The 26,257-nt window shown below is 39.9% G+C and overlaps 1 protein-coding gene across 1 annotated transcript in view; it reads right to left on the bottom strand.

Moving 5' to 3' along the window:
* The window catches only part of OTOA (otoancorin), a 69,195-nt gene extending 46,763 nt beyond the window's left edge, over window positions 1-22,432 (bottom strand). Inside the window, exons 1-7 of the mRNA XM_037144193.2 lie at window positions 22,342-22,432; window positions 21,966-21,994; window positions 21,841-21,871; window positions 21,696-21,723; window positions 19,885-19,972; window positions 4,773-4,904; window positions 1,473-1,708 (exon numbers count right to left, since the gene is read on the bottom strand). Of these exons, the coding sequence (XP_037000088.2) occupies window positions 1,473-1,708; window positions 4,773-4,904; window positions 19,885-19,972; window positions 21,696-21,723; window positions 21,841-21,871; window positions 21,966-21,994; window positions 22,342-22,432 (635 nt within the window). The remainder of the gene's footprint in view (window positions 1-1,472; window positions 1,709-4,772; window positions 4,905-19,884; window positions 19,973-21,695; window positions 21,724-21,840; window positions 21,872-21,965; window positions 21,995-22,341) is intronic.
* Window positions 22,433-26,257: the final 3,825 nt, after the last annotated feature.

Raw genomic sequence — 26,257 nt, 5'->3', positions numbered from 1 at the left:
TTACTTATTTTTGCTTGTTGTTGCTGTTTTGTTTTTCCATAGCTGAGTAGGTAAAAATAACATGACATAGACATAGTTCTGGGGCAATGGTAAACATTCTTTATGGGAAAGCCTGCCCATTTGCAAAAATGCTGGCTCTGGTATTCCCCAGTAGTCTGACCTACTGATTAAATTTTAAGATTAAATTTTGCATTAAGCTTGAACATTCCTCTGCAGAAACTATTCAGGTGATTCAGAAAGACTGCAGCTATGGGCCGCTGGCGATTGGCAGCTTCATCATGACAACACACGCACTCATGCATCATGTCTTGTGCAGCATTTTCTGGCAAAACATAAAATCACCCAGGGGACGCAGCCCGCCTACAGCCCAGGTTTGGCACCCTGTGACTTCTGGCTTTTCCCAAAACCAAAATCACCTTTGAAAAGGAAGAGATTTTAGACCATCAGTGAAATTCAGGACAATAAGATGGGGCAGCTGATAGTGATTGGGAGAACTATGTGAGGTCCCAAGGTGCCTACTTTGAAGAGGATTGAAGCATCATTGTCTTATGTACAATGTTTCTTGTACCTTGACCCTTCCTCAATAAATGTCTCTATTTGTCATATTACATGGGTGGATTCCTTCTGGACAGACCATATGTGTGTGCACACACACACATATACACAGTTTCTCCCAAGTTGTTGTCATCATTGGTCTTTTCCTTTTTGTAAGACATTTTTAGATTTAGAAAGCCTCTTTTAGGGTCATAAAGTGATATAATTAGTAAAAGGAAGAAGTTAGTAGTGATCACAATCCCTATGGGCTTTCAAGTTCTGGAAACAAGCCTCTAATTTGGTATCTCCCACCCCCCAATGTAATACCATGTAGGGTGAGAGGCTAACACATTGACTGACACAGCATCTCAGAGGAAAAGCACTTCCTCTTCAGTGCTTTGTTAGTCCTCCCACCCCTCAAGGACAAGGTCTCAGTGCCAGTGAGTCTTCAACAACACTCAACTCCTTTTCAACCGAGAGAAAAGACCCCAAGTTCAGAGCCTTGGAAAACCAACACATCTACCTAGGATTTAGTGGCACTGTTTTTCTTTTTTCTTTTATTAATGTACTTATTTTATGATTACTTTTATTCAAGACAAATAACACTAATTTCCCATTTACAGTAGTAATATCAAATTTTCTGTTTAACTAAATATGAAGTAAAAAAGATTGAGTCACTATAAAGAAATAAGGAATAAATAATAATGAGGTGTGTATAGATATGGCAAAAATTATGAGATGGGACCAGAATGACTGAAATTTGGGAGACACTGTTTTAATAAAACCATCTCTAAACACAGATTTCAGGCTTCTGTTCCAGACCTCATATACTAACCTGTCCCCACCTGCCTTCTCCCATCTGCTATGTACTACCTCCTTGAATTCTCACAACAGCTTATGAGGGGTAGTGGATGAAGAGGGCTAGGAGGAGCACTCACAGGTTCTTGAAGTCGTCCTCATGCAGGTCCTGGGGAAGCCTCTCTGTGATATCAGGCTGCAGGAAGCTCCCTGAGGACCCCCTCAGCACCTTGCCCAGGATCTCCACACACTCCTGAGAGTTCAGCACCTGGAAGCACCTCTCCAGTGTGATGAGAAATAGGCTGCGATTCACGCCTGGGCTCTGCAAGGCTTGTTTCCGAATCTCTCTCAAGTCGATAACGATATCTTCCAGTTTCTAAAGGAATAAAAGAAGCTAAGCTTGTCTTGAGAGCAGTCTTCAGATTTGGAAGCCCTGCAGGGACCACATTTGGCAGCAGTGAGGAAACTAAGCACCACTGTGTAACACTGCTACGTCACACCTTCTACAACTTTGCATCACCTACAGAACAAAATCAAGGCTTTCACCAGATTTATTCACACTGTGCCATTCCTTGCTCAGACATTCCATGACTATCACACCTCAGGTCCTTTCTCTAGCTGGAATTCACTCCCCACTTCCTTCTCCCAGCAAAACCCAGCTCATCCTTTAAGTCCAAACTCAATCATCACACAATTGGTGATGTTCTCTCTGATATTCTCCTGCTTCAGTCAGATCCAAGCATCCCAAACCAAACCCTGTGATGTATTAGAGATGCTCATGGTACTGTCTTTCCTCCAAGCTGGTGGTTCTCAACTCTGCCTGCACATCAGCACCACTGGGGTAGTGATCCCAGCACCCCCAAAGAAGGTGATTTAACTAGTCTGGGGTGAAGTTCTGGCATCTGATTCTAGTGTGGGGTTGAACCAGGAGAGTCCTTTCAGGCCCAAGCCATAAGCCTAGTGGAATACCTGGTACCTAGAAGACATTGAGAAATAACCCACTGAATGAGTGAATGTATGAAAGAATAAAGTGAAGTAAATGAATGGATGAATCCTGTGAATCATAGAATCCAGTAATGCTATCAGGATTTGGTCACAATCTGACTGGGTCCTCTGTACTTCACCCAATACACTCTCCAAAAATAAAAGTCACCATTTACTAAGCATTTTCCTCACAACAGGCACTGTGCCAAGCATGGAGTAAACATGTGTCTTCTCACAAATTCCCACCACAGTCCGGTAGTTTAAGCCTATAGGTCTAAGGATCAGACATTCTTAGATTTAAATCCCATACCCTCCACTTATTATCTGTGTATCCTGAAGCAAATTACTCTCAAATTACTTATCTCTTTTAAGTCTTAGCTTCTTCCTCTTTAATGGAGATAAAATTAGTGCCTACCTCTTAGATTTACATAAGACTTGAATGGGCCCTGACTGGTGTGGCTCTGTGAGTTGGGCATCAGCCTACAAAGCAAAAGGTTGCCAGTTTGATTCCCAGGCAGGGCATGTCTGAGTTCCAGGCCAGGTTCCCAGTTGGGGGTGTGCAAGAAGCTACCAATCAATGTTTCCCTTGTGCATCAATGTTTCTCTCCCTCACTTTCTCCCTCCCTACCCCCTCTCTAAAAATAAATTTTTTTAATCTTAAAAAAAAAAAAAAACCAGGAGGGAATAAGCAACCTGCCCTAACTTACACAGAGATGGAATCTGAGACTAAGCCCACACTTCTCAGCTATCTTCAGTCTCTTACCACAGGAGTAAAACTGTGTAGTTAGTAAGTGCAGCTTAGGGGATCTTAAGCAGAGGTTTGTGGATATAATTGAGGACATTTGTTAACACTTTGGGGGAAACCGTGCCCTCATTTTCACTGACATAGAACTGACATCCAGCATTTCATTCAGGGATAGACTTGGGCAACAAGTCACCAAGGTGGTAGCAGGACCTATGATTTGTCATCAGTAGGAACCACAGGCCTTTTATTGTCACAGTTGTTGCTGACATACTGAAATCTCATTTATACTCAACACTCCCTCAAAATGCAGAGGAGCTATTAGACCTGCTGCTAACTCTTGTTATTGGATGTGTTCAAGAAGCCCATAAATTATCATACTCCAATTTTTTAAACATATTTGATTAATGTCTTTCAATAGAATTGGCTTCCTTTGTAATCATTTGTATTTTATTTTATAGATTTTAACATGTTTATCTGAGAAGAGGCCCTTGGGTTTTACCAGATGCCAGCAGGGCTCAAGCTGGAATCAGGAGGCCAGTGTCCAACTTCAGATTTGCCCCTTCAGGGTATGTAATCCGAGTTTACTTCCCAACCTCTCTAATCCCATTTCCTCATCTGAATGTTAAAGTGGTAAGATTCTTATTATATTTATTTCAGAAAGCCCTAAGAGAATTCTGTGGATCCATGCATGTTACATCCTTACAGCACTGTTGGCAAAACTATGGCCCACAAGCCCAATCTGGCATATGACCTGTTTTTGTGGACAAAGTGTTATTGGAAGATGTCTACATCCCTTCACTTACCTACCATCTAAGGCTGCTTTCCTGCTACAATGACAGAGCTGAGTACTTGTGACAGAAATTATATGGCCTGCAAAGACTAAAATATTTACTATGTGGCCCTTCATAGAAATAGTTTCCTGGCCATTCCCTTAGAATAATACCTGGCACATAGTAAACCTCTAATAAACATTAATCAGTATCATTCTCATATACCACCCCCCCCTATTTTTTGCCATTATCTGGCACTTTGTTTACTATTATTTATTTACTTCATATTTTTTGAACTAACTTTTTTTTAGTTAAATTCATTTCAAAAGAAACATTACATTTCTACTACCAAACTCACAGGTTTGATGTGTCCATTCTATTTTAATCACAAACATTAAAGTACACTTATGATTATTAGAATGTTTAAATGATCCACCTCCTATTGGAAAGCACTGCTTCACACAAACATGTCTCTGAAAAAAATAAAACTCAAAACCTCCCATTTCTAAGTCCAGTGGATTTCCTGGGTCTGAGGCCTTGACTTCTCTTACATCACCAACTTTGTTTTGTGGAAATGATCTGTTTCTGTTTTTCTGTCTCCCCTCCAGACTGTAAACTTGTTGAGGTCCAGGACAGTCTTTTATCTCTGAACCCATTGTCCCCAGGTGCATAGTAATCATTCATGGATGTTTATTAAGCCAAACTATTGGAGGCCCTCAGTGCCACTTGTTTCTTAGTAGCCATAAAAGTGTGAATCATAAGGTTCTTCCTTTGAACTTTGGAGAAAATTCTAGGTCCAAAGCTCCAGGAGAATTGGGGAAGGAGAAGTCAGGGAGATAAACAGAAAGGTCGGGGCCTAAATCAGCCTCAGTTCATTTTAGCTCAACAAATGCCAGCTGGTCCTGGACCTCCCCTACTCCACGGATGCAAGAGCTCTTCACCATGTTGTCCCTCTTGTCTTCCCAGAGGTACTTCATGGCGGTGCAGAACTGCTGGGCATCTGCTTCCCTCAGGTCCTGCAGTAGATTTTGGGGCTGGTACAGACGCTGCTCCAGGTGCGTTTCCATGGTTGCCTGGACATGGAATGTTGGGAGAGTTAGTGAGGGCAGGCCAGGAAGCACAGTCAGCACCATGGCCAGCAGTTACGACCAGGCTCCTACTTTGCGGAGACCACAAGCTAGCAGCCTACACACTTTTGGATAGGCTAGCTGTGACATTTTTCATTAGCTGACATTTAAAAGAGGGTATTCCTCATAAAAACTCAGATTTCCAACTTCTCTTGGAAAACACAAAGAATTGGGAATGCTGAGCACACGTCCCCTGACATAATAATCACCTCACCACCCACCCAGTCACCCTTTTCCATGACCTGCCTGGCCTCTGTAGGTGATTAAGGTTTCAAGTCCAGAAAGTTTACCCCAAGGTGGGCACTCTCTCATGCCCCAAGCTACCAGTGCAGTCTCTCCTAAAAGAGATTTCCTTTGCTATATGTGGAGTTATTTTCTAAATCTCCCTTAAATGGAGCTGCTCTAGAGGGACAGCATAGTGTGATGTTGTAGGCAAAAGGTGGGTCTAGAACCAGACAATCTGTGTACAAATGCCCACCTGTCTCTTACTAGCTGAGTGACTCTGGGCAAGTTATTTAACTAGACTTGCTAGATAAAATACAGGATGCCCAGTTAAATCTTAATTCCAGATGAACAATAAATTATTTTGTAGCATAAGTATATCCCCAATACTGCATGGGATATACTTATACTAAAAAAAATCATTTGTTGTTCATCTGCAAGTCAAATTTTACTAGAAATTTTGTATTTTTTTATTTTCTAAATGGGCAATGCCACCTCTGGGCCTCAGTTTTCCTCAGCTGAAAATAGAGCCAATAATAGGCAGTGCTGTTCTGAGGATCAAATGAGTGTATAAAGCTTTTTCACTAGTCCATAGCACACAGCAAGTAGTCAATAAGTGCCAGCCATTATTCTCTATCCCAAATGAGCTCACTATTTACTCAATGTCTGTTCCCCTGGAAGAAAGGCCCACGTGAGTAGTGACATGACTGTTTATTCTCTCTTAGTGTCCAGTGTCTACTACTGTGCTTGCCTTAGATAGATAGATAGATAGATAGATAGATAGATAGATGATAGATAGATACACAGATAGATACACAGATACATACATAGACAGTATGTCTACTAATCAGGTTAAAGTACATTTCCTGAGAAACGAAACTGCTATGGAGAAAAGCATCACCACAGATGGTGACAGTAGAAAGAAAGCAGATACTGCAAGGCCAACAGCTAGGGGGTACCCTAGTAACTACTTAACAACCAGCTCAAATGTAAGTGTTGGTTGATACTTTCATTTTTAATAAAAAAGAAGTAAACATGGAAACCACAGAAATATACATCAGAACTTCATTCAACCTTGGCATGAATTCTTTGCTCAATCACATAGTTCTTGAATACTACAAGAATATTTTCTCAGTTTTCTGAGCTATTCACAGTATAATGGTAAAGACAGAACACACCAGCCCTGCCATTCCCTACTGCTTCTTGAGGCACACATCCATTGCCATTTATTAACATAACCGTATAGAATACGGAGGCCCATTAGGTGGAAGCCGAGCCCACTTGCTTGTGCCTCAAGCATGTCTTTTTGGCTAATCATCCAAAAAGTGACTTGAACAATCAACAGAATTTCAGCTAATATGAATTTTTGAAGTCAATGAGTACAGAAGATGGTTTGCATCTTCCAGTAAGATTTTATAAGTTGAGGGGGAAATGCTCTGTGTGAGGCATCTGCAGCAGAGGAGAACACATCATGATGGCTCTCTCCCATCCTGAAGTGGGGGCCTTGATCCCCTACAGGAAAAAAACCCAACCCTAATCAGGAGACACTCGAAGGGTGGGAGACTTAGGCTATACACACACAGCAAACAGCACATCCATAGCTGCAGCACCAACCAGGAGAGTTCCAGAGAGAAACTCTATCTCTTAAAACTGTGAATAGCCCTGACCAAGAGACACTTTCTGCTTTTGGGCATTGCACAGAGAGCCAACCCATGGCTAAGGGCTTCAGCGTGGGTGCCAAAAAGAGACTATTTTAAAGGGGGAGCTGAGGCAGGGACCTCACGCTCACACATACAGGGGCTCTGCCAACAAAGAAACCACAGTGAAAATGCAGTGTGTTCCCACTGAGTCCAGCTGCACAGGAAGAACAGAAAGTGGCATGTCAAAGGAACTGCGGGACCTGACCCAGGACAGCTGGCAAGCAGCAGGCTGCAGAGTGGAATGTTTGGGTCTGAGTCTCGTATGAGAGGGGCACACTGGGGATTGGATGTCCAGGAGCTAAGCACCTGAGGTTCATTGCAGTCGGGCAGGTCCACTCACAGGTAGGCATGCCCAACACCCACCTGTGAGATTGCAGTCTCTGCCAATCAGTGAGGCCTGGTTCAGGAGCCCCCAGCTCAGTGCATATCCACAATGGAAAGAAGAAGCTCTGAAAGGGCCCTTTCTGAACTTCTATCACATACTATGAGCTATGCTGGTTCATTGGGCCCTGGCACAGCAAAAGGTGTTCAGGGCCCTGCCCAGCCTCAGCTTTTATACAGAGCTGCCATCAGCAGCAAGCAGGAAAGACCTGCTCCTTTTACACAGATTGGCCCCTCACAGGAAACAGACAGCTAATTCATCAGAAACTACACACTGTTGGAAATTATCTGGGATAGACCAAGACAAGGGAGTGGGGGACAGGCAGTGAGGAAACCATATTCCCAGCATATTCCAAGAAGACTGAACAGTGCCTCCTGTGGGTGACCCAGGGATTCCACTCTCCCACTTGCACCAGAAGTCCCCTTGGATACAGGTGGAAGTAATGCTTGTAGTGCTCTCAGACTTTATATGAACCACTGATGGGCTTTGTGTTGATGGTAGGCCAGCAGGATAGAACAAGGAAGACCAGCCAGGACTTAAGGAGAAAGCCACAGATTGTGGATCATTTGTAGTCTTGCACAGGCTGCCTAGGGCCAGGCAGGGCACCATGACACCAGATGGCGAGGACAACATCTGACATCACCAGGGGTGGATCCAGAAAGAGAAGACAGTGGCAAATACTAGACTTTGCTGAGACAAATTCCACCATGGTCTTCTTCATAATTTGTGTTATTTTTTTCTCTGACATGGCTTGTTGACACTTTTCTTTCTCCTCAAGTTTGTTCCTATTATTTCACTATTTTCGTACTTTAGTTTTATTTCAAATTTCATATTTTACTTCTCCCTTCTCTTATTCTAATTTGCCTTCTCATCTTTGTTTTAAATTCTATTTTCCCCCTTGGTATGCCTTGTTTCTATTCCACACTCTTACTATTTCCTCTCCTTCCAGCCTCTCAAAACCATTTTTTTCTTTTTCTTTTTTTTTTTGAAGATTTTATTTATTTACTTTTAGAGAGGATGGAAGGGAGGAAGACATAGAAGGAGAGAAATATAGAGGTGTGAGAGAAACATTGACCAGCTGCCTCTCACACACCCCCAACTGGGGATCTGGCCCATAACCCAGGCATGTGCCCTGACCAGGAATGAAACCAGAGACCTTTTGGTTTACAGACTGGCACTCAATCCACTGAGCCACACCAGCCAGGACTCAAAACCATTTTTCTTGCCACTGGTCATCTCACACTCTTTTTCCCTTTTTTATAATATCTTTATTCTCTTTCCACCGTTATTAATCTTTGTTCCTTCATTATTGACATCGTGGTTGTTGATGATTTCTTAAATGTTTTTCCTATATGCTCACTATTTTTGTATTTTAAGTCTCAAATTTTACTCTTCCCTTCTCCTATTCCATTTTGCCTTCCTCCTGTCCTTTTTTTTTGTCTTAATTTTTTTTCCTCCCTTAGCCTGGCTTTTCTTCTTTACTCTTATATTTCTTCTCCCACTATTTTCTCAAAATCACTTTTCTTTCATTTATACATGTCATAATCTTTTTTCTTTCTTTTTTCCTTCATATTCTCTTTCTGCCTCTTTTAATCTTTGGTCATTTGAGGTTGATATTGCTGTGGTGGTTGTTTTCCTTCAATTTTCTTTTTATCTTTTCATTTTTTTAAATCTCATATTATACTCTTCCCTTCTCTTACTCCATTTACCTTCTCCTTCCATTTTATAATTTATACTGTAAATTTTCTTTTCTTTCTTTCTTCACCATTTTCTATTCCCTATTCTTATTATTTCTTTTCCTTCTACCATCTCAAAATCATTTTTCTTTCTATTTTTCATCTCATATTTGTTTTTCCTTTCTTATAAGAGCCTTCATCCCTTTCCACCTTTATTAATACTGACTCATTCATTGTTGATAGTGTGGTTGTAGTTGAGGGGGTATTTTTGAAGGTGTGAGTTTTGTTTCCTGGTTCTTATGTTTTGTTCTGGCAGCACCTGTATAATAGCATACAAGATGTGGTGGGAGTCATGACTCTCAGTGAGCCAGCTGAAAAGAAGAAGCCACAAAAAAATGACTCAACAACAACCAAAAGCCAACTCTAACAAGAGTACCCACACAAACAGAACAAAGGGCATCCCAAGAGCATCCAGCTCAGGAGATCAAGGAAATAGCACCACTGAGTCCCACAGGTCTCCCAGCATAGAAAGCCAGCCTTATGACTCAGAGGGTCAAAGCAGATCAATCCAACAAGTGGAAACAAAAAAAAAAGAGTCATCTAAAATAGGAAGACAAAGAAATGACACCCAATTGAAAGGAAGGAGGAATCCCCCAAAATAGTGCTAAATGAAATTGAGACAATCAAATTATCAGACATTGAATTCAAAATAATGATTATAAAAATGCTCAATGAACTCAGTGAGAACTACAAGGAACTCAATGGGAACTACACAGAGCTTAGTGAAAACTACATCAGCATGAAAAATCACACAGAAACTATGAATAAGAGTCAAGAGAAAAAGAATACAATATATTGAATGAACAATACACTAGAAAGAATAAAAAGTAGGCTTGATGAAGCAGAGGATCAAATCAGTGAGTTGGAAGACAAGGTAGAAAAAAACACCCAGTCAGAGCAACAAAACAAAACAAGACTCAAAAAGAACAAAGATAGTTTAAGGGAGTTTCAGGACAACATGAATTATAATAATATTCACATTGCAGGGATACCAGAAGGAGAAGAATAGGAGCAAGGGACAGAAAACCTGTCTGAAAAAGTAATGAGAAAAAATTTCCCTAACTTGGTGAGGGAAAAAGTCGTGAAAGTCCAGGAAGCACAGAGGCTCCCATCAAGAGGAACCCAAAGAGGCCCACTCCAAGACATATCATAATTAAAATGGCAAAACTTAAAAACAAAGAAAGAATCTTAAAGGAAGCAAGGGAGTACGAGCTAATAACATAGAAAGGAGCTCTGATAAGGCTGTCAGCTGGCTTCTCAACAGAAACACTACAAGCCAAAAGCCAATGGCACAAAATATTCCAAATAATAAAAGCAAAGGCCTGCAACCAAGTCTAATCTACCCAGCATGCTCTAGTTTAAAATGGTGAGTGAAATAAGGAGCTTCTACACACACACACACACACACACACAATAGGCTAAAAGAGTGCATCTCCAGCAAACCAGCACAGCAAGAGATGAAAAGGGACTATTTTAAGAAAATGAAGAGAGAGAGAGAAAAAGATATGAACACAGGTACAAAGGGAAACATGGCAGTGAATAAACACCTATCAATGATAACCTTAACTGTAAGCCTTGGCTTGTGCAGCTTAGTGGATTGAGTGAGGGCCTGCAACCAAAGAGTTGCTGGTTCAATTCCCAGTCAGCACTCATGCTTTGGTTGTGGGCTAGGTTCTCAGCAAGAGACACACGAGAGGCAACCACACATTGATGTTTCTCTCACTCTCTTTCTCCTTTCCTTCCTCTCTCACTAAAAATAAATAAATAAAACTTTAAAAAATGTAAATGGGCTAAATGCCCCAATAAAAAGACACAGGGTATAGATGAATGGATAAGAAAACATGACCTACATATAAGCTGTCTACAAGAGACCCACCTCAGAACAAAAGATCTACAGAGGCTGAAAGTGAAGGGATAATAAAATATTCTACTCAAACAGACATTTTAAAAAGAGATGGGGTAGCAATACTTATATCAGATAAAATAGACTTCAGAACAAAGGCCATAACAAAAGACAAAGATCACTACATAATACTTGAGGAAATAGTCCAACAAGAGGATGTTGCCCTTTTAAACATATATGCACCCAACATAGCAGCACCTAAATAGATAAGAAAAGTCTTGGAGGACTTCAAGAAACAGACCAACAGCAATATAGTCATAGTAGAGGATTTTAACACCCCGCTGTCAACAATGGGTAGATTTTTCAAAGAAAGAATCAATAAGAATAATGTGGCATTGAATGACACTCTAGATCAAATAGACTTAATAGATATTTATAGAACATGTCCCTCCAAAGAAGCAAAATATACACTCTTTTCAAATACACATGGATCATTTTCAAAGACAGACCACAAGGTAGGAAAAAAAACAAGACTCAAAAAATTTCAAGAAAATTAAAATCATATCAAGCATTTTCTCAGGTCACAATGGCTTAAAACAAGAAAGCAGTCTCGAGGAATAAACTCAAAAACAATCAAATCCATGAAGACTGAATTTATTAAATAATGAATGGGCTAACAATGAGATAAAGAAAGAAATCAAAAGTATCTGGAAACAAATGAAAATGAATATACAGCAACTCAAAACCTATGAGATACAACAAAGGCAGTCCTGAAAGGGTAGTTCATAGCAATACAGACCTACCTAAAGAAGAGAGAAACATCTCAAATAAACAACCTAACTTTACATCTACAAGAAATACAAGAACAACAAACAAAGCCCAGAGTGAGTAGAAGGAAGGAAATAATCAAGATCAGAGCAGAATTAAATGACACAGAGACTAAAAAACAGTTCAAAGTATCAACAAATCCAGGAGCTAGTTCTTTGAAAAGATGAACTATATTGATAAATCTTTAGCCAGCTCATGAAGAAAAAAATAAAGAGGGCCCTAATAAACAAAATCAGAAATGAAGGAAAAGTTACCAATACCACAGATATAAAAAGGATTGTAAGAAATTACTATGGACTTCTGCCAGGATAGAGGTGTAGGTGGAAGCACTGCGCCTTCTCACACAACCAAGTTTAAAAACAACAAAGTTTTAGCAACAAAAATGCAGTCAAACCTCAGAAAATTGAACTACACGAAAGTCTGACAACAACAAACCCATCAGCCAAACTGGTAACAGGGGCAGAGCCAGCAGCAGAGTGGGGTCAGACAGGAAAGATCCACCAGACTGACCCAGGCAAATGACCCAGGTGTGCGAGCAGCTGTGGGCAGATCCCAGGTGTGGAGAAGTGGGCAGACCCACTGAGGGCACAAGGCAGTGGACCCACTGAGGGCTGATCATGGTTACACATTCGTGCACAGATAAACCAGTGAAGAAGCTAGCAGTGAGATGGACCGCACAGGCCTCAGTGGCAGGAAGCAGCAGAGGGAACCGCCATTGTCTCTCTCTGACCCCACCCCCACATACAGCATCACAAACCAGCAACCTGGGTGGCCCTCCCCTGGCAAACAACTAAGGCTCCGCTCCTCATACGTAACAGGCACAAACAGAGCAAAACATGGCTCAAGAACAACTCAGAGCCCCAGAACTGATAAATCTAAGCAAGGAAGAAATAGCCAAACTTTCAGATGCACAGTTCAAAACACTGGTGATCAGGATGCTCACAGAACTGGTTGATTTTACTCACAAATTAGAGGAACATATGAAAGCTAAACTAATTGAAATGAATGGAAATACACAGGAAACCAATAGTAATTGAAAGGAAACTGGGACTCAAATCAAAGGAGTGGACCAGAAGGAGGAAAAAAAAATGACCAAACAGAAAAGGATGAAGAAACAAGAATTCAAAAAAATGAAGAGAGGCTTAGGAAACTTCAGGACATATTTAAACGTTCCAACATCCGAATTATAGCGGTACAAGAAGGGGAAGAGGAACAGCCATGAGTGGAAAACTTATTTGAACAAATAATAAAGGAGAACTTCCCCAACCTGGCAAAGGAAATAGACTTCCAGGAAGTTCAGGAAGCTCAGAGAGTCCAAAAGAAGTTGGACCCAAGGAGGAACACACCAAGGCACATCATCATTACATTACCCAAGATTAAAATGAAGGAGAGAATCCTAGAAGCAGCAAGAGATAAAGGGGACAGTCACCTAAAAAGGAGTTCTCATCAGACTGCCAGCTGATTTCTCAAAAGACATCTTACAGGCAAGAAGGGGCTGGAAAGAATTATTCCAAGTCATGAAAGGCAAGCACCTACATCCAAAATTGATCTATCCAGCAAAGCTTTCATTTAGAATGGAAGGGCAGATAAAGCACTTCTCAGATAAGGTCAGGTTCAGAGAGTTCATCATCAACAAGCCCTTATGAAATGTTAAAGGGACTTACCTAAAAAAAAAGAAGATAAAAAAGATGAACAGTGAAAGGACAGCAAACTCACACTTACTAAGAACCACACCTAAAACAAAAGCAAACTAAGAGGACAGCTAGATCAGGAGCAGAACCATAGAAATGAAGATCACATGGAGGGTTATCAACAGGGGAGTGGGAGAAGGAGAAGGGGGGAGAAGGTACAGAAAATAAGTAGCATAGATGGTAGGTACAAAATAGATAGGGGGGAGGGCAAGAATAGTATGGAAAATATAGAATCTAAAGAACTTGAGACACATGGTCATAAACTAAAGGGGGGGTAATGTTGGGGACAGGGGGGAGGGTGGAGGGGAATGAAGGGGGGAATAGAACAACTGTAATGGCATAATTAATAAAATATATTTTTTAAAAAGAAATTACTATGAACAACTGCATGCCAAGAAATTGAACAACCTGGGTGAAATGGATAAATTTCTAGAAACATTCAGTCTTCTAAAATTGAATCATAAGGAAGCAGAAAGCCTGAATAGACCAAAAACAATGAGTGAAATTGAAGGAGTAATAAAAAATAATTAAAAAAAAAAACCTCCTGGCACATAAAAGCTTCACAGGTAAATTTTACCAAACATTCAAAGAAGAACTAACTCTTACTCTCAAACTATTCAAAAAATTCAAGAAAAGTGAAGACTCACAAACTCTTTTTAAACACAACCAGTACTATTCTAATTCCAAAACCAGGTAAAGACACAATAAACAGAAAACTACAGGCCAATATCTCTGATGAACAAGAATGCTAAAATCCTCAAGAAAATATTGGCAATCTGGATCCAGCAATACATTAAAAAGATCATACACAATGATCAAATGGGATTCATCCCAGAGATGCAAGGATGGTACAATACTCACAAGTCAATAAATGTAATACATCACATAAACAATATGAAGGACAAAAATCACATGATTATATCACTAGATGCTAAGAAAACATTTGATAAGGTACTGCACCCATTTATGATAAAAACACTCAGCAAGGTGGGAATAGGGGGATCATACCTCAACATAATAAAGGCCATATATGAGAAAGCTACTGCCAATATCATACTCAATGGGAAAAATCTAAAAACTTTTCCTTTAACATCAGAAACAAGACTTAGAGTGCCCACTTTCACCACTCTTATGCAACATAGTACTGGAAGTTTTAGCCATAGCAATTAAACAAGAAAGAAAGAAAAAGCATCCATATTGAAAAGGAGTAAGTAAAATTGTCATTATTCACAAATGACACGATACATACATAGAAAACTTTATAGTCTCTACCAAAAAACTATTTGACCTAATAAGTAAATTAGGAAAACTGGCAGGATATAAACTCGATATTCAGAAACTGATGGCATTTTTGTACACCAACAATGAATGAGGGGGAAAATCCCATTTACTACGGCAACAAGAAAAATAAAGTGCCTAGAAATAAATTTAACCTAGGAGGTAAAAAACCTGTACTCAGAAAACTATAGAACACTGAAGAAAGACATCGAGGAAGACACAAATAAATGGAAGCATACACCATGTTCATGGATTGAAATAATTAACATAACTAAAATGTCCATACTACCCAAAGCAATTACAGATTCAGTATAATTGCTATTAAAATACCAATGATGTATTTCACAGATATAGAACAAATATTTCAAAAATTCATATGGAACCAAAAAAGACCCTGAATAGCCTTAGCAATCTTAAGGGGAAAAAAAACAAAGTAAGAGAGGTCATAAGACCTGATATCAAACAAGGCCACTGTAATCAAAACAGCCTGGTATTGGCATAAGAACAGACACATAGGTCAAGGGAACAAAATAGAGAACCCAGAAATAAACCCAAGTCTCTATGGTCAATTAATATTTGACCAAAAAAGGCATGAGCATACAATGGAGTAAAAATAGCCTCTTTAACAAATGGTGTTGTAAGATCTGAATAGCTACATGCAAAAAAGTGAAACTAGACAACCAACTTACACCACACACCAGAATAAACTCAAAGTGGATAAAAGACTTAAATATAAATTGTGATACCATAAAATCCTAGAGGAAAACATAGGCAGTAAAATTTCAGCTATCCCACATAGCAATATTTTTGCCAATATATCTCCTAGGGCAAGGGAAAGAAAGGGAAAATAAACAAATGGGACTACATCAAATTAAAAAGCTTCTGCATGGCTAAAGAAAACATTGGCAAAATGAAAAGGGAACCAACTATATGGGAAAATATATTTGCCAATTATTTCTTGGACAAGGGTTTGATCTCCAAAATATATAAAGAACTCATACAACTCAACACCAGGAAAAAAAAAAAAAACAACCCAAATAAAAAATGGGCAAAAGAGTTTCAGCCAAGATGGAGGTGTAGGTAGAAACCCTTTACCTCCTGCATAACCAAAAGGAGTACAACAACCAATCTAAAACCAATAAACAACCAAAAATGCCAGAAAATCAAACTGCATGGAACTCCAACAACCAAGGAATTATGAAAAAAATTAACCAGAACAACCAGACCAGTAAGGTGGACAAAACTGCAGCAAGATGGCTGGGGGGGTGGGGCTGACTGCTGAGCTCCACAGAGCTGCCCAGGAGGGGTTGACCTAAGGGGAAAACTGAGACTCAGAGCTAATTGTGGGCTAAGGCTGGGGTTGCCACAGTGAGAGATACCTCCAGTCTGACACCACAGTTTGTTGGAAAATGCACTACAGACAAGATGCATTGTTCCCTCTCTGGCCCCTTCCCCATAGGTGTTGTAGACCACTCCGCCTAATTTTAGGAATTGTATCTCTACCCCTTGTGGCTAAGGGCAAGAGACGACCTCTGGAATGCCACCTGCAGGAGACAAAGTCTGTCTCTGGTAGAAAACGCTGCCTCAGTTCCTCTCCCTGCCCCCAAAGCTTGGTCAGAAGTCAATGACAGGTAAGACCCCTCACAGCAGGGGGCAACCTAAGCCAGACTCAATCACTTGGGAGGCCTTCATGGAAGGACTCCATGGGCCACAACAAAGAGCAATGGACTCTTGACCCCTCCTCCCCCCCCCCTCCAGCTTTGACAAAGCCCTAGTCCCGGTGTTCTCTGGGAGAAGCACTTCCTGGCTCTAATCCCCTTAAGCCTGAATACCTGATGGGAGAGGTGCAGCTCCTTGCCTTGCTAGAGTGTGTCCTGAGGGAAAATCTGGCATCACAAAGACTTCCTGACAAACCTGTGAAATCTGCTCTGCTAAGAGTGCTTTCATTCATATGATAAAGGTCTGAGAGGAAATGAGTACTTCTCCCAAAGTTTCTGAAACTCCCTTCCTAACAGACTCTGACTCAGACTAAGCCCTCAGATTTCTTTGTAGTGTTATTTACTGTTTGATCCTTGCCGCCCTGTATTCCTGTGTATTACAACCCAATAAAAGGCTATGCAAGAGGGCACTCAGGGCCTTTTTCTCCTCGAGGAACTGGCCACTGCTCACCTTTGTCTCCCCTGAGAAACTGGCCACAGCCCACTCCTCCTCCCCCAAACAGATCCAGCATCTCACGGCCATACTTACTCATTCACGTGTGTCTGTGGCACCGGGGGTACTCTCGAGAGAAGTCACCCCCACACACAGGCAGCCCCTAAGTGGCAAAGAGGGTTGCCCTGCCTGGGTGAATACCTAAGGCCCCACCCCCTTACAACCTATGAGCTGCACCAAGACAAAGAAATATGGCCCAAATGAAAGAACAAAGCAAAGCCTCAGAACTAAGTGATGAGGAGATTGCCAACCTATCTGATGGAGAATTTAAAGCCCTGGTAATCAAAATGCTTACAGAACTGATTGGTCTTGGTCAAAAAGTGAAAGAACAAATGAAAGATACCGAAAATGAAATAAAGCAAAATATTCAGGGAACCAATAGTGACAAGAAGGAAACCAGGACTCAAAGCAACAATTTGGAACAAAAGGAAGAAATAAACATCTAACTGGCTCAGAATGAAGAAAGAGGAATCCAAAAAAATGGAGAGGGGCTGAGGATTCTCTGGGACAACCTGAAATGTTCTAATATCCGAATTATAGGGGTGCCAGAAGGAGAAGAACAACAGCAAGAAATTGAAAACTTCTTTGAACAAATAATGAAGAAAAACTTCCCCAGTCTGGTGAAGAAAATAAACTTCCAGGAGGCCCAAAGAGTCCCAAAGAAGATACAAAGAGGAACAAGCCAAGACATATCATCATTAAGTTACTCAAGATTAAATATAAAAAGAGAATCCTAAAAGCAGCAAGAGAGAAGGAGACAATTACCTACAAAGGAGTTCCCATAAGGCTATCAGCTGATTTCTCAAAAGAAACCTTACAGGCAAGAAGGGGCTGGAATGAAATGGAATGAAGGGGCTTGGAATTCCAAGTCATGAAAGGCAAGGATCTACATCCAAGGTTAGTCTATCCAGCAAAGCTTTCATTTAGAATGGAAGGGCAGATAAAGTGCTTCCTAGATAAGGTCAAGTTAAAGGAGTTCATCATCTCCAGGTAGCCCTTATTATAAGAAATGTTAAAGATACTTATCTAAGAAAAAGAAGATAGAAAACATGAACAATAAAATGACAAAAAAATCACAACTATTAACGAATGAACCTAAAATAAAAGAAAAACAAAAACTAAGCAAATGACTAGAAGAGGAACAGAATCAGAGAAATGGACATCACACAGAGGGAGGTCAGTGGGAAGACGGAGGGGAGGGATGTGGAGAAAAGTTACAGGGAAGAAGAAGCATAATTAGTAGGCATAAAATAGATGGGGAAAGATAAAAACAGTATAGGAAACAGATGGCTCAAAGAACCTATATGTACAACCCATGGGCATGAACTAAGGGGGGGTATAGATGCTGGAGGGTTGGGGGGTCAGGGTGGAGAGGGAATAAAGGGGGAAAATTGGGAAAACTGTAATAGCATAATCAATACAAAATACTTTAAAATGGGCAAAAGAGCTGAATACACTTCTTAAAGGAGGATATCCAGATGGCCCATAGACATAAGAAAAGATGCTCAACATCACTAGCCATCAGAGAGATGCAAATTAAAATCATGAAGATATATCACTGCACACCTGTCAGAATGACTATCATTAATACATAAACGGAGAATAATTGCTGGCAAGGATGTGGAAAAAAGGGAACCTTGTGCATTGTTGGTGAGAATGCAGACTGGTGCAGCCACTGTGGAAAACAGTATGGAATTTCCTCAAAATATTAAAAATGGAACTGCCTTTTGATCTAGTGATTCCACTGCTAGGAATATACCCTAAGAATACTGAAACACCAATTCGAAAGAACTTATGTACCCCTATGTTCATAGCTGCACTATTTACAATAGCCTAGTGCTGGAAACAGCCTAAGTGCCCATCAGTAAATGATCAGTAAATGGATCAAAGAGCTGTGGTACATTTACACAATGGAATACTACACAGCAGAAAGAAAGAAGGAACGCCTACCTTATGTGACAGCATGGATGGATCTGGAGAGCATTATGATAAGTGAAATAAGCAGGTCAGTGAAAGAAAAATACCATATGATCTCACTTATAAGAAGAATCAAATAAATAAAATAAAATAATGAGCAAAATAGACTCAGGGGCATGGAAACATGGAACAGACTAAAAGTGACTATTGATGGATGAATGACCCATGGATGTGGACAACAGTGTGAGAATTGACTGTGGGAGTGGGGTTGAGCTAGGCAGAGGAAAGCAAAGGGGGAGAAACTGGGACAACTCTAATAGAATAACAATAAAAAATTTAAAGAAAAAATACTGAAAATAACATGCTTAACTATACACTTAAAAACATTATTGTGCTATTGCTTTTCTCATAATATAATTAAAAGTGTAGAAAAATACTTCTTGCATGCATAACTGAGATACTGATAATTATATTCAAAGATCCACTCTCCTGTTTTCCTTGTAGCAACAGAATCCCACAAGTCTAAGCTGAGTTGATGGCCTCTGGGGAAGGACTACAGGAAGATGTGACTATGGACTGGGAGCCAAAGGAGGGTGAGCAGAAGGAAATGTGGGACTTGCAGGTCACATCCTTAAAAGAGAAAGTGCTCGCCCCTCACTTCCTCTTTTCCACCACACCCTCCCTTAGATTAGATAACAGAAATGCTGTGTCAGACATTTGGGCAACAACTCCCTAGAGAATGATAAAACAACAAGATGGAAGGAACTTGGCCCTCTGGAAAGGCTTTTGAAATAAACCCTCTCTGGATCTCTCACTTAGTTGTGGACTATTACATAAGATAGAAATAAACTAAATTGTTTGAGCAGTGTTATTTGGGGTCTCTTTGTTATAGCAGCTCAACTTATATCCTAATACACTATGTCTCCATCAAAGAGGAAAAAATTAATGATACACAAAGAGCTTGTATCATGTTTCAAGAAAAACTGGACAGAACACATTTCTTTGAGGAAGTAAAAACTAGCTCTACACCTAGCCCATTTCTCCAGCTTACCTGGCCTAAGTTTGCAATCCCTGAGCACTGAGAGGGGAACATATACAGATGGGTCTCAGGTACATACCTGCAGGCTGGAGATGGTGAAGGCAACATTCCGTGAATTCAGGTAGGCCAGGACTCTGTGGGACAGGTCTGACGTCCACATGTGGGAGCTTCCATCAAAGACAGGTGGGAGAAGGTCATGATGATAGTTTCCCTATGATGAGTAGTTCTCCTACCAACTCAGTGATCAGGGGACCATAGTTCACAGAAGATGGTGGGATATGGCTGGGGATGCTAGAAACTTTATGTGTGAAGGTAGGAGACTTGTTAATCTGGCACAATGGGTAGGCAGTGAGGGGATTTTCCAATTCTAGAAATCCACCTGGATCCCATTCTCCCAAGAACAATTATCAATCTCTGAGCTTTGTGCAACTTTATAATTCCCATAATAATCAACTTAAATCAACTACAATCAAACAGGTGAATTTAGAAAGGTGTCTTTACTAAATTAAGTCTAAAAAGTATATGCTGCCCTGGCTGGTGTGGCTCAGTGGACTGAGGGCTGGCCTGTGAACCAGAAAGGTCACCTGTTCAATTCCCAGCAGGGCACATGCCTGGGTTACAGGCCAGGTCCCTGGTTGGGGGTGTGTAAGAGGTATCCAGTCAACATTTCTCACACCAATGTTTCTCTTCTCTCTTTCTCCCTCCCCTCAAATAAATAAATAAAATCTTATAAAAAAAATAATAAAAATAAATAAAAGCAGATGCTGTGTGAACTGTGAGATGCTGGAATAGCACTGTGAAGAGGAGGGGTTCAAAACCTGGGCTTGAATGTTGGCTCAATCACTTAATTTGGTGGCCTTCTATAATTTATTGAATTGTCATGTGCTTCAATTTGCCTTTCTATGTTATACAGCTAACGATTGTGAGAATTCAATATGCTCACCCATGTAAAGTGCTTAAAGCAGTGCCCAATGCATAGAAAATGCACAGTTTGATTCATAATAGCCAAAAAATTGAAAACAAATAAAACATCTAACAGGTGAAATGTTCAACAAATATGGTACACCCATTCAATGGACTACCACTTGTCAGTAAAAAAAGGGGTGAGTCAGGTGTTTGCTTCCAGATGTAGTAGAATAACTGACGATAAAACCTCCTGCCATAAGCCATTAGAAGTCCTTTTACAATCCCATTTTTGTTATAAGTAGAATAATGAATAAATATTTAGTCTGAAAGAATATATACAAAACTATCAACTGGAGTTATTTTGGGGAGAGGAGTTTTATGGGGATCTATCACTCTAGCATAATTGGGTGCCCCTGTCATGAGACCCAAGGCCTCTATTTCTTCTCCTTCAGAATACTCATCATGTTAGAACCATCTGCTAACATCTGTCTTCCCACCAGACCCTCCAGGGCCCTGCCTCATGCCCCGGTTTTTAACACTGGCCCACTTGCAGTACATAACAAAACCGGGTGAAGGCAACAGACTGCAGAGCTCGGTTACTGGGTACACACTGCAATGCCACCACTTCCCTGCTATATGACCTTGATTCACCCTCTTGGGGTTCAGTGTCATCATTCTGTCTAATGGGATAAGAATAGGATCAACCCCAGGATACCTGCAAGAATTAGATGTCTTTCTATGCATAAAGCACTTAGAACAGTACTTTCTACACAGTAAACACTCAGTAAATGTTAGCATTCCTATGCTATAGCAGAGAGGAATGAAAGTCTGTGGAACAAATGTGTCTACTTGACAAAAGCCACTTGTGCTGTGATTGACATTTTTGTATAAGCATGTATTGCTTTTTACAATTAAGAGACTTTCATTAAGAGTTTTTATTAAATATCTATTCCATCCCATCTCCTCCCCTCTAGGGCCAGTTACCTTTGAAATTGTATGAGATCCAGTAATGCTACAATGGAAATAAAATGAAAAGACAGTTTAAAAAGAAATCACTCCAGAGAGATCACAGTTACATTCTGTGTGAAATTTTTAGAAGCAGCAAGTAGGAACAGAGTGGGGACATTACCCATCAGATAGTTTCCATCTATTATTTCTTCCTAAAAGGCAAAGAGAAAATATCAAGCATAAAATCCAAAAAATGGCTGTCCCAGTAGAAAAGGTTTGGGTTTTTTTAAAAAATGAAATACTCACTGCCATTTTTTGCAACAATGGATGCAAATCTGTAAGAAAGCCAATGAATGTATAACTAGAATTATGTGACCTTCAAAGATACAAATGTGGGTTAGGAAAAAGAATCCCCCTAAAAAGTCAGTGATGAAGAAAAATTTTGGTGGGTTTTAATTATACCTGCACCTACCTGTGCTTAATGTGAGAAACCTTGTTTTGAAAACCCTTTTAAAATAATTGTGAAAACCCTACATGCATGTGCTCACACATGCACCCATGTACACACACTCTCTCCAAAGTACTTTACCATAGCACATTACAAACCTAAATTGATCCATCCCCACTCAATCCCCTAAGATGTATGGAAACCATGACAGACTTTTCCTCCCTCAAAACTTACCCTGCCTGGAATTTGGAACTCTGAGACTTGCCACTCCATAGCTCAGAAAAAGGAATAGGAGAAGAGCGTATGTCCTAGGTTCCTGAGACATCCTCCTGTGGTTAATTCAAGCATAGAAATAATTAAGGTTTGAGTTCTTAGATATATTTAAGAACATTCAGAAGACAAGAGGGAAAGACAAACAGACCCAGAATCCCTAGTAATTTTTAAAAATAACTTTAAAATTCCATCTACTTTGCTCTATCAAACCCCTATCCTAGTCTAAGACATAATCATCTCTCTCCTATTTCAATTCTTTCCCTCTCCTCCATTCCCCTCAATCAAGCAAAGAGGAGTGCTTAAAAGCATGGGTTCTGTTACATCAGACAAGGGATTTATATCCAGAATTTAAAAAGAACTCTTCCAATTCAGTGAGAAGAAGATAAGCCAGTGGGGGAAATGGAGAAAACTTAAACTTCATTTTGAAAAATACAAATGACCAATAAACACATAAAAGATTATCAACATAATTAGTTACTGGAACATGAAAATTTGACCAACAATGGAGTACCACTATCTACCCACTAGAATGACTAAAGGTTTAAAAGACTGATAATGCCAAGTATTGGTGGTAATGTAGAGCAACAAGAACTCTTACACACATTGCTGATATGTTATGTTGGAGAACTGTTTGGCAATGTCTTAAAAGTTAAATATACAATACTTTACGACCCAGGAATTCAAACCCTACATATTTACTAAAGAGAAGTTGAAACATATGTCCATACAAATACTTGTCCAGTTTCATTCATCAGAGCCAAAAACTGGAAACAACTCAAATGTCCAACAACAGGTGAAAGATTAAATAAATGTGGCATATCCATTCATGAAATACCATGCATCAGTAAAAAAGAAACGAGTTGAACTTATGCTTTCAGCTATGATGGGGTCATTGGCAGTAAATAAAACCTCCTACTTTGAATAATTAGAAAACCAACCAAAACATACGAACAAAGATTTTTAGAAATTGGACCATAGGTAGCATAAGACTGAGATTCCTGAGAGAAGGGAAACTGTGAGATAATAAAAAATATAGATCAGTCTCTGTCCCTGGTTCCTGCACAGGGCTCCTAAAATCCTTGTAATTTCCTGAGTGATGTGAGCACTGGGAGCACCTTTTGTTCTATTAAGATGACTTTGGGTGGGCTTCTGGATGGGAGATGGTCACCACGAACCCCAAGCCATGATTGAAAGCTTGGAATTTTCCCCCCTACTCCTGATCCTCCAGAGAGGGGAAGAGGGCTGGAAATGGGAGTTAATAATTGATCGTGCCCATATGAGGAAGATCCCAGTAGTAAGTGGTTTAGAGAGCTTCTGAGTGGCAGATGCACACCCACTAGGAGGATGATGCACCACAACTCCACATGACAAAAGTTCTTGTACTCAGGACTCTCCCATACCTCACCCCGGATATCTCTTTGTTTGGCTGTTCATGTGTGTGATTTATCATCTCATTTAATAAAGTGGTAAGCATAATTATTTCCCTGAGCTTTGTGACATGCTCTAGAAAATTAATCAAAACTGAGGAGCGGGTTGTAGGAACATGCAATCTACAACCCAATCAGACAGAAGTTGTGAGTAACCTGGGGACTTTCTGCTTGCAATTCGTATATGAAATAGGGTAAAAGAAGTGTGTGGGACTAAACCCTTAACCTGTGGGGTCTGACATTATTTCCAGATAGAGAGTGTCATGATTTAGTTAAATTGTAGGATGCCCACTGGCATCACTGAATTGCTTGGTATGGGGAAAAACCTTCACATATTTGGTGACCAGAAGTGAAGTACTCTGTGTGGAGTATTTTGTGTTGAGTGGTAAAAAACTCACAGGAAAGAGAACAAAGAAGGAGGTGGGGAGCTGTGTTTTTCCCTACTTAGGAGGGAAACAAAACTGAGCTCTACAAGTTCTCCTACTCACTACCTGGAGTCTACAGACCCCAGCACAAGGAGAGCCTGTAGGTCTCATCAAATTGAGGAAACAACTGGAGGGAAAAAAGTTACAGAGAGAGAGCTCTGGAGATTTTCAGAAGGGTCCCTTTAATCTTTGGCTAATATTTGTCTTTCTATGCCTATACATGTGACAAACCACCTGAGACTTCAGCAGAACACAACCATGAGTAAGTAGAACAATTCTTCAAGCTCACACAGGGCAGAGAATAACTTGTACTAGCTGGAGTTGGAAAATCTCCAACTATGTGGGGTTTTAAGGAAAGCAAGCCTTGAAAGGATTAAACTGATTCCAATTAACTAGATTACATTCCAGAAAAAAAAGCCCAACAATGTTTAAAGAAGATCAGAAAAGCCAGCAACCAGCAATGTAAATATCCAAAACAGCCATAATTCAATCAAAAATTACCAGGCAAAGAAGCAGGAAAATATGGGTGATTATCCCAAGAAAAAGTCAATCAACAAAAACAGATCCAGAAATGACACAGAAGATCAAATTAGCAGACAAGGATGGCTATTATAAATATACTCTGTAGGTTCAAGAAGGTAGAAAAAGTATAAACATGTTAAGGAGAATAATAGAAGATGCACAAAGAGCTCAAATGGAATTTCTAGAGATGAAAAATACAATATCTGAAATGATACATACACCAGGAAGGATTAGTAGCAGATTAGACACTGCAGATGGAAAGATAGATGAATTTTAAATCATAGCAGTAGGAAATATCCAAATTAAACACAGGTGAAAAAAAAAGACCTTTCCAACGTTTAAGAGAGCTATGGACAATATGGAACATCTAAAATGTATGTAATTAGAGTCACAAGAAAAAAGAAAGTGGCAAGACAAATATTTAAAGAAACAATGACCAAAAAATCTTTTCAAGTTTCATAAAACTATAAACCCACAAATCCAAGAAGACCAACAAACCCCTAGCAAAAGAAACATGAAGAAAACCACACTAAAGTACATCATAATCAAACCACAAAAAAAAAAAAATCAGCCCTGGCTGGTGTAGCTTGGTGGATTGAGTGTGAGCTACAAACCAAAGGGTCACCACTTCAATTCCCAATCAGGGCACATGCCTTGGTTGCTGGCCAGGTCCCCAGTATGGGGTGTGTGAGAAGCAACCACACACTTGATATTTCTCTCCCTCTCTCTCCTTCTCTTCCCCTCTCCTTAAAAATGAATAAATAAAATCTTTAAAAAACAAACAAAGAGTTGAATCTAGAATACATAAAAACCTCTCAAAACTGAACAGTGTGAAATATCAATAAACAGTCTAATTAGAAAACAGAGAAAAGATGTAAGCAAACACTTTACCAATAGTGGATATACAGGTGACAAATAAGAACATGAAAAGATATCCAACATCATACCCTGGCTGGTGTAGCTCAGTGGATTGAGCACAGGCCTGCGAACCAATCATGGTTTGATTCCCAGCTAGGGCACATCCCTGGGTTGCAGGCCAGTTCCCAGCAGGGGATGCACAAGAGGCAACCATACATTGATATTTCTCTCCCTCTCTCCTTTCCTTCCCCTTTAAAGATAAATAAATTTTTAAAAAAGATATCTAACATCATTAGCCATTAGGGAAATGAACATTAAAACCACAATATCATTATAGATCTATCAGGTGGCAAAAAATGTTTTAAAGTGATAATGCTAAATGCTGGAAAGGATGCAAAGAAACTAACTCACTCATACATTGCTGGTGAGAAAATAAAATAGTGCAGATATTCTGGAAAATAGTTTATAAGTTTCTTATAAAACTAAACATGCCTTTAACATATAGCCTTGCAACTTCATTCTTGGAAACTTATCCCAGAGAAATAAAAATTTAGGTTCACGTAAAAACCTATACATGAATGTTTATAGTGGCTTTATTTATCACAGTCAAAAACTAGAATAAATTTACATGCCCTTCAACTTGTG

This window comes from Artibeus jamaicensis, unplaced genomic scaffold, assembly GCF_021234435.1.
Source record: "Artibeus jamaicensis isolate MK-2021 breed Jamaican fruit bat unplaced genomic scaffold, CSHL_Jam_final contig_700, whole genome shotgun sequence".
Lineage (NCBI taxonomy): Eukaryota > Metazoa > Chordata > Mammalia > Chiroptera > Phyllostomidae > Artibeus > Artibeus jamaicensis.
This window is presented reverse-complemented; position numbering and strand designations above follow the sequence as displayed.